The sequence below is a fragment of the Drosophila melanogaster genome, chromosome 2R, assembly GCF_000001215.4.
Source record: "Drosophila melanogaster chromosome 2R".
NCBI lineage: Eukaryota > Metazoa > Arthropoda > Insecta > Diptera > Drosophilidae > Drosophila > Drosophila melanogaster.
Window position 1 is genome coordinate 24,688,185 of NT_033778.4, and position 13,280 is coordinate 24,701,464.

The following is a 13,280-nucleotide window of genomic DNA, read 5'->3' on the forward strand; positions in this document are numbered from 1 at the left end:
CGGGACGCTCCGCTTAGATTCTTTTATATGGCCGGGAGCAAGGCGATCCGATAGCGTTCCGTTCCGAGATCCGAAACGCCAGTCATTCAGCTCGGCTTGATGCCCGCGTCCTTCCCTGTCAGCACCCCTTTCGCAGTGCTAGGGGAGCTTCCTCGTTTCGTTTCGATAACGGGATAGTTACGCATCAATCCCGGCTTCTTGAGCGGATGAGTCATGTCAGACCGATCCTGAGAGTTCCGAGCATTGGTGCACGTGGCACCAATGTGGCATAGGTTATTGAGTCGCCTTCCACCGATTTTTCGGCTGCAGAACAGGCTGATTCATTTCGATTCACTCTGCTTCGACTTCGGTCGCTGTGATGCTAAATTTCGCTTTATATTGTTCTTATATTTTGATTTATACGCAATCAAACGTGCTGGAATGCCGTCCTCTTGGCTTCTTCCTCAAACGGCCACCTCCTCACCGACTCCCCACCAGGAGATTCGCGGGGAGAAGTGAGGGTGATGTCTTCTTTTGTATTGCAATTAAATATTTTGATATGGCTGTCGCACAGGCGAATAAACTAAGGATTTTAGATACAAAAGAGCAATTCAAATCGAGCAGGAAGTCTGAGTGATTGTTTGATTAACCGCACTGATTGATGGGGCCACTCCTTTTGGGTATCTCAAAAGAAATCCTTCTACTGGTGTCTTTGTTTGATTGCTTACATTGCTAACAAGCAAAAAGACAATCATCGATTTTACTTGAGTATTCTTAGTATTTTAACATATTTTAATTTACTTTTAAAGAGAAGAGATACAACTCCTCTGCTCCCGGGTCCTTCTTTATTGTCTGTGCGTATATATCATTGAAAAGCCCAAGACCCACTAGTATGTGGAGTAGTTGTTCAGAATTTATTGGCTGCCAAACCTGCTCCACCCTCATAAAAAAAGACAAGTTTCCCTGTTATCCCAGCCGCATATTTCTTTGGGAGATAATGAAAAGTACATACAGCTGTCTGCTGTCCTTGACTCTTTGCAGGCTGCTTGTGCAAGCCATCTTTTGTCTGGATCAGGCCCGAATCAACTACGTGTTGTGGTCGTCGGACACACCCAGATGCATCACCCTAGTGTCCACAGTTGCACACAGTCCTAACCCACGTCTGGGTTAACCCTTTTATCAAAGGCCACAAAACCACAACAGTGCATAAGTTATGTTTCATATTTTATTTGGGCGCACGACTGACTATCCCGACGATTCTCGGAATCCCCTGAGTAATGCTATCCCCCAAAAAACAATTGGGTAAAACAAATGCAGACCACAGCCACCTGAAGCTAAGCAAACGTGCAAGGCAAATGAATAAACCCAATAAAGAAAACAGATATTTATTTTCCTAAATTTCGGGCCTGAGTCATCCGTTGGCCCACTGTGGCTCATCGAGCCCTGCATCCAAACTTTCGAAGATAGATGGATGACGTCCATTTGATTTCAATTAGCACAACATTGAAGCCGACCCGAATTGACATTTCAGGGGGAGGTTCTGTGGATTCTCTAAACAGATGTCCATGTCCACGTCCATGTCAGTGCTGACCCTCTCGGACGGCCGGGCCTGTCATTCAGCAGTCGATAAAAATCAAATAAAAAGCTACATTTCTAATTTGCATGCTACATAAGAGTTGGATCCCAGCAAGGGGCATCGGTGTGGGGAGTTTGCCCAGCCAGAAGCTACGGGAAATGAACACTAAATGTGACACACTCCTAAATATAAAATCGATCCGAAGAGCCTCGCAGAATAATACAGAAATATTTTTTATAATACAATTACAAGACATATACTTCCTTATTAGAATATGTAACGAAATCGCCTGTCATTTCTAAATAAATTAAATAAAACAAGTCAGTGAATCACCAATACACTCATGTGGGGGAGAGATCTGAAGAAAATTATTTTAATTAAAAACAAAGTTATACGCAGGCACCAAACGGTACAGTGAGTCACATTATTATGATGGGATATCTACTTTCGTTTCGTTTACTCACTCTGGAACCCTAAAGGGATTACAAGAAAATTATGTTTTTAGGGGATGCGGGATGTGGGATCGCAGCTAAGAGTCCTATTCCATGGAGGTTACTGCACACGCGCACCCATCACTTTATGACTTTCAGCTATAAAATTCATAACTTTGATTCGCCATTTATCAGCATGGCAAACACGTTCTCACGGGGGCAACGAACGCGCCTGCGCGAAGAGCTCTCGGCAGAATGGCAAAACAAAAGTCAAGCTGCTTGTAAAAATGTCAAAATACCGCCTGCCAAGTGCCAGTGCTCAGTGTCCAGTGTCCAGTGTCCAGTGGGCGATGGACGATGGCCAATGGCTTTTGGCCATTTTCGGGGCAGGGACGCTGCACAATTACCAAAACAAAGAGTGGCCGAAGCAAACATAAACACGTGAACGTCTTGCTGCTATTTGCATTTGTCAAATAAACGTCCGAAATGGAAGCTTAAATCAAAAATTCGGACTGCACTTCTGATGGCTTGTTATTTTCGACTCGAGTTAGATGAACTTTGAGGCTGGCTGTTGAAATGCAAAAGAGCAAGTTGCCTGAATTCGGAATAATGGAGGAGCAGGTGGCCCGGTGGGTTCAAGAAACTCCCATTTCACACTTCGGGTTTCGTTTGGACTCGTTTTCTAGATACTGCCCAGTGCCCTTCGGCCATAACTTTCGTTCTGGGCCATGTTCCTGGTTCAACGAAATCTCAATATTTATTCATTCTATATATTATTTAATCGCGCATACGCAGCGTTTAACTCCGGCCACGCCAGCAGAAAACGACCAAAAATTGTCATCATAACACCGACTTTCCGCTGTTGTCTTGACGTCTTGTCACTTTGGAGTCGCCGCACGTTCGGCCTGCCGCATCACGTATTAATGAGTGCTTTCCCTCCCCTCCCAGCTCGCCGCACCCCGTCCACTACACGCCCACGCCGAGATCCTTGGGGCCGGAATAACAATCATAATACTTATACTTATTGCACTCAGGTCGCCCGTGTAGACAAACAGTTATGGCATTTAATGGCAAAGAAAAACACGGCTCCATGAGGACAGTCATAATTTGTGTTCTGCTCTGTTCTGGTCGGCTTTGTTCCAGCCAGCCGAGAGAAGCAATCAAAAGGCAGGGAATCCACTTGGGACCCTGACTCCTCCTCCTCTTCCTCCTCCCACGCTCCACTCGACCAAGTGTACTTCAGCTTGTATTCATTGCAAAGTTGAATTGTTTATTGCACTCGATGAAAACCACTTGATTAAATGCACCTGGTTTGTCACTGCCACTTCCGCCTGCAAACTGCGAACTGGCAACTGGGAATCGCGCTCCTCTTCAGTAGCCAAAGAAGTTGAAGCCGCAGAGCAGTTTGTCCGGCCGGCGAATCCGCAGGATGCCGAACTGGAAGACCGACATGTCGTCGTCCTCCGCCATGTTCATGTCCAGGGCCATCAGCTTCTCGGCGGCCAGCGGATGCCAGGAGCCGAATGTGCAGGCGGAATTCATCTGGGAATGAAGGAAGTCAGGGGATCAGGAGAGTCGGCTGAGTAAATTAATTTTCGAGCACACCTCTTTGCTGTAGTAGTGACAGCGTCCATTGAGTCGTGTGGACGGCACGTACTCCACGAAGTCCACCTGGGGACAGTGCGGCAGGAGCAGGGCCAGTCCTGGGAAGGCACATAATAGAAATCACTCAGCAATTCACATTCGAGAACCCAATTTTTTCTGCAGGCGCAAGGCACACAATTCCAAGCATCTGAACTTTATAGCTTACCTATAAAACCGGAACTGGGGGGATTCTTGCTTATCGGCCGGTTTCCGGCAAACATCTGCAGACTCTGCCACAGGCGCCACACGGAGTGGGGATCGATGAGGAAGGCACGTGACTTCGGATAGCGCCGCCTGTACAGCTCGTAGTTGGAAAAGAGGTCGTAGTCAGCGCTAGTGAGCCAATCCTCCAGTGTGCCATTGTACTTGCCCGGATCCCAGGCGGCGATCGTGACGTTCCGGAAGATGGGGGCTCGGGTGAAGTCGAATTCCGGCTTGGTGACCACCTGGGGAGGGGAAAAGTTGATTGCAGCTGCAATCGAAAGTGCGGAAATGCGCTTCAGCCTACTTGCGAATTCACCACACGGATCGTGGTTTTGCTGCCAACATCCACCTCGTGTCCTTGCGTGGGCGCATGATTGAATCTCATCACAATGTCGTGCGTGTCTGGGAGCAGGGCGGAGCGTAGTGGGCCAAAATGTATAGTAAACGGAATTAGAGTAGACGGCTAAATCAAACCGATCACGAGCGGCCTCTTCCGACTGATTGTGCATGCAGGTGGGTGCACTGCAGTTGCAAACAGCGAAACTTAACAATGCCAGTTTAACAAGTAAAATTTTACTTTATGAGTACAAAAATTAGTGCTCAAACAGAAAAAATAGAATCATGTTCTTATGCATACTGCTTTCAGATTTACTCACCAATGAAGCGGCCTAACTTGGAGCCAGCCAAGGATCCCGCACTGGAGACGATGGCGCAGGTCTTGATGTCTTTGACGTTGCGGAAGAGCTTTTGACGCGGAAAGAGCCGGCCGAAGGGCAGTTTGTTGAAGGGCGCGTCCTTGCGGCGCAGGACCCGCACGCCCGCCTCCATGACCAGGCAGGTCGAGGGGTAGTACTGCTCCTCGAAGCTGTCCCCAAAGACGGGCTTGTAGTCCACGTTGTAGTGGTTCGCCTGCGACTCGTTTACCGACTCCACCATGGCCTTCTCGAAGGCCCGGACAATGCGCTGGCGAAACTGCTGGGTCTTGTTGTGGCACAGCTCCGAGTGCTTGTCGTGGCAGAGATACAGCTTGGGGCTCAGCGTGAGCTTGGTGTTCTTCGAGACCTTGAGTCGGGGATGCGGAGCCAGCTTGGACGAGTTGATGGCCGGATTCTCGCGACTCTCCACGATGAACTTCTCGTTGGGGTTCCAGCGCACGTGGAACACACTGCGCGGCACGCGGTGGCCAGTGGTCCCATTTCCTGTGGGAATGCATTTCCAAATTACTTTGCGCAATCGCCTCTCCGTGCCAGTACTGTTTTCATACGCACCGTTGCCGGGCTGCCGCGAATTCACCTCGCCGGGTTCGCGTCCCGGCTGAGCTTTCACACCCTGGATATGCCCAGATTGAATTATTAATGCGGCGCACACGGCGATAATGAGGCATGAAAGGAGGGCCTGACTTTGACCCGACGATGCGCGTGTCACTTGCCTCATTCTCCACTCATAATACGCTGGTCGAACGAGGGCTCAATTAATATTTAAGTGAGCTGAAGATGCTCGCCTCACGGCAATCAGCGCCAGAAGCCAAAGGACTCAATTCGTAAAAGGATGTAAAGTTGAAACAATGCAAGCCTATTCGGATTCTATCAATGGCATCTTGTATTCATCTTATATTCAACCAAATTGTGACTAAAGGATCTGCTAATAACTTTTAACTTTTAACTTAACTTTTTAAAGTAAATATGGGCTTATTTTTAATTAGGCTTCAATGAACTTTAAATCAATTAAAATATTTGAAAAAAAAACCAACTTTAAATTTATCAAAATAAAACCATAAAATGCGCTCTAGCAACCATTGACTTAAATATTAATCTAATCAGATACTACTATTGGCAGCGGCACCCAAGTTTTTGCACAATTTTCCCTCTTTTTCTTTAACGACAATTACCAAGCGATCAAAATGTTCCGAGAGTAGGATTGAATTTTATTCCCAATTATCGAGAAATTCCCAACTTATTTGCCGCGTCAGTGTCAATTAGCATTGACCTTTAGCTCGCACTTAAGCCTGAGTAGCAATTCATGTAGCTGTCAGTTGGCATAAAGTTTTCATGCCGTATAAATGCTTTTGGACGGATTCACAATTTCACTTTTCTATTTTGGACTTTTTCAGCTGGCGCCAAAAAGTATGCAAATATATACGCCACTGCCGCGAGCAAACAGAAAAGCTAGTTGACCGTCGACGCACAACTAGTTAGCACTAGGCAAATATTTAGCGCCACAAAAATACATTTCAAAGGCGGATAAACACGTACCGACAGTGCGTTCACATGCAGCCCGCAAAACTCGGAAAAGCAGCCGGAAAAGCGAAGGATTTTCCGGCGACGCGTCCGCAGTTCGAACTTTCCCTTTCGCCAGCCGAAACGTATCTGAAAACTCGGCAGACGGCGGCACAGTGCCCCGGCCAATGGAGCCGAAGGACTCGTCTGCGAAGGAGCCAGCTTCGGCAGCGGCATTCCGACTGCCTTCGTCCTTTGCCCATCGCCTCGTCCTCCTCGCTGGTCGCGCCTAATTAGAGTGTTTGCTGTTGCGGCTGCCGATGATGGTGCCGCCGTTACTGCCGCTAAGCACCTGCGTTGAGCGGCTCGAAAGTGAAAGTTACACAGGTTATATAATACAGCCCCCTCGCAAGTCCCGCACAAGCCCACAAGCACTTTAAACGCAAGTGCGTGCGAGATTCCAGAACATGCCATTATTTGCCGCCGCTCGCTGGTTCACCGACTTGATTGCTGCCACTTTGCCGGTTAGCTGCTTGGGGAAATCAAGATTTTCACCTGATATGCATGGTTATACTTTCCATAAATAACGGATAACCCGGCCAGGCGGATTAGGTAAACAAGGCGTTCCGACTTTGTATACTAAATAGGGATCGTGAGTCAAGTTGCAAAGCCTTTCAGCTTTGTTGGCTGGGGAAATCTGAAACATGCATCTTTGTTTCCATCTTCTTCATTAACGATTTTGGCAACCCTTTATCTAAATAGAATTGTCCAAATTAAAATGTGAAGGAAACACTGCTTTAACCCCACGTATGCAATTATCCTTGGCTTTGGTCCGGAGTCATGCAATTTTTCCCCTTTCCATTCCTCCCCTTTCTCTCGAGGACTGCTAATTGTTTTGTTTATAGGGGGTTTTCCCGACCATTATTCCGATTCTTCCCGAGCAAAGCCCACGGGTTTTGGCACGTGGCTGTTTAGTTCCTTCAGTTCATCCCAGTAGGAAGTCAAAGACGGTTTCTCGTATATATATATATTTGTTTTGTTTTTTTGTTTGCTTTTTCGGTTTGAACAATAATTATTATTTTTGTAATCATTTATTATTCATCGTCATAATCATAATAATTTTTCTATACAAATACATTCAATAACAACAATTTATTTTTATTATTTTCGATTTTTCCGTTTTGTATTACGTTTACGTCATTGTTTAATTATTTTACAATTACCATAATTATGCCAGTTGCCATTATTATTAGAAAGTATTACTATTCCTTCTCCGTCCGCTTTGGAAATGAATTTCATTACGTTAGATAGTTTGGCTGGGGGAATTTAATTTTCTTTGGTTTTAGACTTTAGCTTAAGGACTATGAAATTTCGTTTTTGTGTTCTATTTTTGGGCTTTTCATCGTTTTATATTTATAATTTGTTGATTCTTCTATGTTTCTTTATCCTTACGTTTTGTATTTTAATAACAAGTACAGAAGATTTCAGTTTAGTTTTTAAAGTTTTAGCTGTCTCAAGTGGGGTTTTAGGTTTTAGGTTTTACGTTTTATCAGTTTCCACTAAATTACTGTTATTCGGGAGGGGGCTTTTCATTGTTGGATTCGATTTTTCACTATGCAAACTTTCATTCGGGAATTACTATGGTTAGAGTAATCAATTTTATGGAGACTTTTTGTTTTGTCTGCTAGCTGTATATGGCTTTCCATTAAATTAGTCTATGTTTTCATTTAATTAAATTAAACTTGACTTGACGCTATGAATTTCGTTATATTAATTGTTTTTCTTTATTCGCCTTGTTCGGTTTTCTGTGCATGCTTGCATGATATTAAATACAACACATTTTAACGTTTTCTTCTTTTTTATATTTTGTCACTTTTGTCCTGGCACACAATAATGTAATTTCATTTGGCCTAAAAAGAATTTCGTGTTTCCAATTTTGTTTCGGTTTTTAAAAATCTCTTTTTTTACATATTTGAAATATTTCTTTTTCTTTGGTTTTTGTAAAAAATAATTGCTAGCGAACGCTGCAGCGGAGTTTTTGGTTTTTGTTTTTGCTTGTTGTTTTCGATTTTTGGTTTTGGTTTTGCTTTGGTTTTGCTTTTGCTTGTGTGGCAGCGGCTAATCAATTACAAAAATTATTGTATAATTCGTGCTAATTGGTTATTGATTCGGATCTGGATTTGAACGTGAATCGATTGTGTATGGACCGCATGAGATGGTGTCGATGCGCTGTCTACCATGCAAAGTCGATGGATCAGATCTGGAGCTATGGTTTCACCCACATTACGTACACAATTCAACTAGTTTCGCTATGCACAGGGATATCGCCGCCTCCCGGAACGAGTCATCCTCGCCGAAGGGGCTTCAGGATCCTCCATCCAGGTGCCTAAAATTTATTCGTACATACGCTAATGCCGGGGCTCGGGTGTGGATTGGGGCCCGGGCTCGAGTCGCACTGACCAACAAACCGGACTGGCCTCGACCTCGGTCCGCCTCCGTGTCCGCATCCACCGGCCTACTCCAGTGTCCTTCTCTATTTATTGTTTACATTTAAATAAATTAACATTTAATTTATTATTATTTAGGCATCTATTCATGTTAACTATATTATATATATCAAAAAGTTTTACAAAAGTACACAATAATTCATAACAATTTGCATTCTATATGCGCGCAATTTGTGCCAGCGGCTGACTCTGCCCTGTTCCTTTGCTCATTTGTTTCTATTTCTGTTTCTGTTACTGTTTCCGCCACCGTTACCTGCTCCGTTTCCGCTTCCGTTCCGCCATTGAAATGCCTGATAACGGTGTCGTTCTGCCCCTGTCCGCCCTGACCGCTCCTCTCCTGCTTTTACGCCCCCTGTTTTCCAAAGAAAAGGCATGCATCCGCCCCTATACTATAAGTGAAAAGTTTGGCCACGTCAATCCGTACCATCGCCACATTGATGGAAACAACTGGGGGATCCTTGAAGAATCGAAGGAGCGAAAGTGTAGCGTAGACTAGGCGTATGTGGATGCTTCGGGGATGGGATGGGACTGTGCAGATGGATTCGAGGCGAGTTGCTCATACGTAATCTGTATTTACAAAGAGTTATTGATATGGGGGCTAACCAGAGAGACATGGAGGGTTCGTAATGAAGGCTGCTGCTTCTGCTCGTTACATCGATACGTTGCTACTACAACACCTAACAAAATCTGTACCATCTGCTGTCCTGCTACCTCCTCCTAAAGTAATTTCGTCAGTTTGGTAATGCAAAATGTTGTGGAAACTCGTGTGGGAAACGTTTCAAAACATCCTAATTAGGTCCTTGTATTTCCGACACTGCCTGCAGTGGGTTGAACCGTTCGATTATAGACCTCTGAGAAGAGATCGAACAAAGGACTTTTCCCAAAACGTGAAAGGATGAGAGGGTGAGAGAGGTGGAGTGACAGATGGAAGTCGGGTGATCGGATGTCGGGTCACCGGGTCATGGGGTCATGGGGTCATTGGGTTATCGGGTGATTGGCTTGGGGGGGGGGGGGGTTAACTAACTTGAACTGAACCATTAGGAGTGCTCGAAGAGGTGTCTTTCTATATCTGTGAGCGTGTGGGCGAGTGTGCTCTATCAGAGGGTTCTCTCAAATTGTTTGTTCTTACTTTAATAGTTAATTAGTTAATACCAAATACGACTAATTATTTCTTAATTATTTACGCTTGGATTTCGCCGTTAGGGATCTCGGTTTCGGTTTCGGTTTCGGTTTCGCATTCGGTTTCGGTTTCTTGATTCGATTTTCTCATAGTTTTCATTTGCTGCAAGTTATGTACGATAAGTTGTTAAGACAATATATATTATATAAATATATATATTTCATATATATAATTAATATATATATACGCTACATAGAGTTCACTTTATTACAAAAAGTATTATTATTCATTGTTAGTATTTATATAATAGGTATATTGTTGTTCTTCTGACCACGCCTCTCTACCTTAACTTGCGGCTTACGTTGCACATTTTGACTATATCTAACGTACATACATATATATATGCGACTCATATGTCCTATGTGGCGCATGGTTCTACTCGTACATGCCGGTAATGCTTCCGTTGCTACCCGAATCCGAATCTCGGCCAGAATCCCTCGCCATGTCGGTCGATGAATCTTAAAGATACGTGTTTACTGTGCGTTTTACATACTCATACTCATACTCTTCCTTTTTCATTTTGGCTCTTTTGCTTCATTGGGTTATACAAATGTTTATTTCCACTTATTTGTATACTAAATAAAGACATTTTTAGACACTTTTGCGGCTTCTTTTTGTTTTCTTCCCGTTAATTGTTTTAATTGTTAGTTAAATCGCTCCCACCTCAACTATAGTACTTCACACACACATGCGCGTATGTACATGTGTAAACTAATTTAAGTAAAGTTCACGTTTCGCTTTTCTTTGAAAGGTGGTTGATACGCGGCCTACACGTTGTTGTCTGAATGAAATTGTGTGTCGATCATGGGGTTCCCCCCATTTACCGCTAATAGCCTTGCCGCACTCAAATTTGTAGTCTAATAAATTTGGATTTTTCCTTTCGTCTTTTTGTTTTGTAGCTAACCTAAACTTTTCGTATTTATGTTCGCCAGCAATTAAATTAATAACTATTTATATTATTATATTTTCCGTCGGTATCCGTTTTATGTTTTAGTTGTATGCTTTTTAAATTGTTTTTTTTTTGTTTTCTTGTTTTTGTTGTTTTGTTTTATACTTCCGTTATCGTTTATCTAAAAAACCTATTCTTGTGGCAGTTGCTTTTTGTTTAATTAAATATTCATATTCTTTGTTCTAGTTGTAATAAAATATGCTATTTTGGTTTTGTTTCAATAGAGATTTATAATTAATTCATGCTTGTTTTTATTTCGTTTGAAAGAGGACCATAAATATTTAAGTGGCTTCTGTTTTCTGTTTCGTTTAATTCGTATTCCATGGATTTGTGTGTTCTGTGTCACTGTGTGTCCTTCCCGGACTCTTGCCACATCTACTATGCATCGATTCCGATTTAGCTATTACTAGTGCTTGGTATCGCCTCCTCGCCGGAGAGGGAGTCGTCATGGTAATCCTTATCGTTCGCAGGCACTATAAGGCCCCGCTGCTCAGGCAGCGCCACCATCTCCGCCACCAGTCGTTGATGTTGTAGTTGTAGTAGTAGAAGAAGCGGTAGTTCCTAGTCCTAGTGCATCCTGCCGCCCGACTCCACTGTAATCCACTTGGGTCCTTGGAGTTCGCTGAACGAGCGGCCCTCGTCTCTCCTTTGAACCGGCTCCGGCTGCTGAAGTATCGTATTTTGCTGCAGGTCAGCTTGTAGGCATGCCAAGAGCTGGACCACAGCCACGTCCTGAAGGCCACCAGCTCAGCGTCCTGGTCCTGACCTGGCTTCTCCCTACGCACCTTCGGGCTCCTCTGGCTGCAGCTCCTGCTCTTCACCAGCTCCTGCTCGTGGCAGTTGGCCTCGCAGGCGACCGCTTGGCGACTGCGAGCCCGGTGTCCGCCGCAGCCACTGCTCCACTGACAGCTCCACCTCTGACGCGCCGCTCCACAGCTGCTGAGCAGGCCGAGCAGGGCGCTCAGCCAAACCAGCAGCTGCGTGGGCGGCTTGGCCACCGCTCCCGTCCCGGAGGCGTAGTACGGAATGGTGCAGCGCGTGGTAGCGGCGGGCACTACGGCACAGTCGCCGGAGAGCGACGCGTGTGGCATCTCGCCCTCCTCGTCGTAGTAGAAGATCCCGTCGTGGCTGGCGTAGTACGGCAGGCGATCGAGCAGCGTTTCCACTGCGTCCGGATCGCTCCCCGTTTGGCTGACGTTCCGCAGGGCCAAAGCCACGCTCTTGGCGCGGGCGTGCTCGCCGGGATGTGAGCTCAGCGAGAGTGTGATGTTGTGCACACGGCGGGTGGAGTTGCCCGCCATTTCGCGCTCCTCCGTCCCGGGCTGGCCGAAATCCTGGCAAACGGTGCATATTCCGGAGGCCGGTCCGTTGCAGTAACTGTAGCAGCAATCGTTGGGGCCGTAGCTAGACTTCTCCAGCTGCGCCCCAGTCTCGGGTATGTTTTGATCTGGCGGGGATTGAAGTGCGAGGATAAGAACAGCACCTATGTCGCCGGGAGCCATACTCACCTAGGCAGAGAAATGTCGGCTCGCCGGCATATTGGGTGGGCAGCGCAGGGGCGCGATCGGCGGGCAGCAGGTAGGGGCACTTTTGTTCCACGGTTTGGCAGACGCTCAGGCACGGCCGGATACGACGACGCTTACGGAACTCTGTCTTGCGCGTTGATCTAGGTCAGTGGTGTATATAAAATTAATACGAACTTACTATTTTGCTGTATTCGAATGTCTAGCTCACCTCTTCTGTAGTTTTGATATCACTGGATCCGTAGCTCTGGGATCCGAATTATTGGCAGTCGATATGAAATTATTGGATTGTTGTTCGGCCTCCGCCTCCGTATCCAGCTCCAGCTCCGCCTCCCTGTTCCTACTTCTCTTCCTGTCCGGCTCCGCACCCTTATCCACTTCGGAGTCCGCACTGCGTCCTAATCCAGCCTCATTCTCCGGCAGGACCTCCTCCTCGCCGTGGCGGGGCTTAGACAGACCAACAACGTCGTAGAATGTCTGGACCAGGTCCCTGTCAATCGCCTCCTCCGCGCTGCGGTCAATGTCCTTGCTGGCGTTTGAGTTCGCGTTCGCGTTCGCATTGGAGCTCTTGTCATGCTTCTGATTAATCTGACGCTCGTTCATGTTATTGCCGTTATTTGATTTATTGTTATTGCTGATTAATTTCAGAGATTTATGCTTGATTCCGTCCGCCATCGCCGTTGCCTCCGCACTCGCTGCACTCCTTGCCGAGCGTTTGCCTTTGCCCTGTCCTTCGTCCTTCGGTTGCGGCGACACGTCCTTTGGCTCGGCGAAATATGGCACTAGTGTACTGCAGACCCAGCGACGATATGCTTCCTGCAAAACAAGCAATTGAAAGGACTCATCAATTATGCAGGTCCCGGGCCACATTTAAATTGTTTCAGTGGAAATGTGCTCGCATTTGTGTTTTGGAAGCTTTATTGAAATTACTGAATAACCGCTAAATAGGGGGAGTGTCACATTTAAATAATGTATATATAGTAATATGAATAATGAGCTTAATTTTTCCCAGTAAGACTTGTAATTTTTCCAATAGACACTCAATGGGAGAAAAATTTCTCAACAGACCAC

At 45.7% G+C, this 13,280-nt stretch overlaps 2 protein-coding genes across 4 annotated transcripts in view; both read right to left on the reverse strand.

Moving 5' to 3' along the window:
- Nucleotides 1-3,237: 3,237 nt before the first annotated feature.
- SiaT (Sialyltransferase) lies at nucleotides 3,238-6,202 on the reverse strand. Of its 2 annotated transcripts, NM_166684.2 has the most exons (7): nucleotides 6,087-6,202; nucleotides 5,103-5,285; nucleotides 4,491-5,033; nucleotides 4,139-4,236; nucleotides 3,797-4,076; nucleotides 3,592-3,689; nucleotides 3,238-3,528 (listed from the first exon to the last, which is right to left on the reverse strand). In NM_166684.2, the coding sequence occupies exons 2-7, from the start codon at nucleotides 5,266-5,268 to the stop codon at nucleotides 3,358-3,360; spliced, it is 1,356 nt and encodes a 451-aa protein (NP_726474.1). In that variant the 5' UTR covers nucleotides 5,269-5,285; nucleotides 6,087-6,202; the 3' UTR covers nucleotides 3,238-3,357. The 2 variants fall into 2 exon arrangements, with proteins under 2 accessions (NP_726474.1, NP_523853.1); NM_079129.3 differs by having other exon boundaries at nucleotides 4,491-5,472; nucleotides 5,723-6,202.
- Nucleotides 6,203-7,193: 991 nt separating this feature from the next.
- The window catches only part of Mid1, a 41,280-nt gene continuing 35,193 nt past the window's right edge, over nucleotides 7,194-13,280 (reverse strand). Inside the window, exons 4-6 of one of the 2 annotated variants that reach the window (NM_001274241.1) lie at nucleotides 12,421-13,025; nucleotides 12,195-12,352; nucleotides 7,194-12,133 (exon numbers count right to left, since the gene is read on the reverse strand). In NM_001274241.1, the coding sequence (NP_001261170.1) occupies nucleotides 11,160-12,133; nucleotides 12,195-12,352; nucleotides 12,421-13,025 (1,737 nt within the window). In that variant the 3' untranslated portion in view covers nucleotides 7,194-11,159. The remainder of the gene's footprint in view (nucleotides 12,134-12,194; nucleotides 12,353-12,420; nucleotides 13,026-13,280) is intronic. The other variant, NM_001038883.2, reaches the window with a different exon arrangement.

Coding starts and splice junctions, on each gene's coding strand:
- SiaT (NM_079129.3), bottom strand. CDS start 5,268: ATGAGGCAAGTGACACGCGCATCGTCGGGTCAAAGTCAGGCCCTCCTT. Junction 4,237..4,490: donor CAAGTTAGGCCGCTTCATTG/GTGAGTAAATCT, acceptor CCCTGCTCCCAG/ACACGCACGACATTGTGATG. Junction 4,077..4,138: donor TCCGTGTGGTGAATTCGCAA/GTAGGCTGAAGC, acceptor TCCCCTCCCCAG/GTGGTCACCAAGCCGGAATT.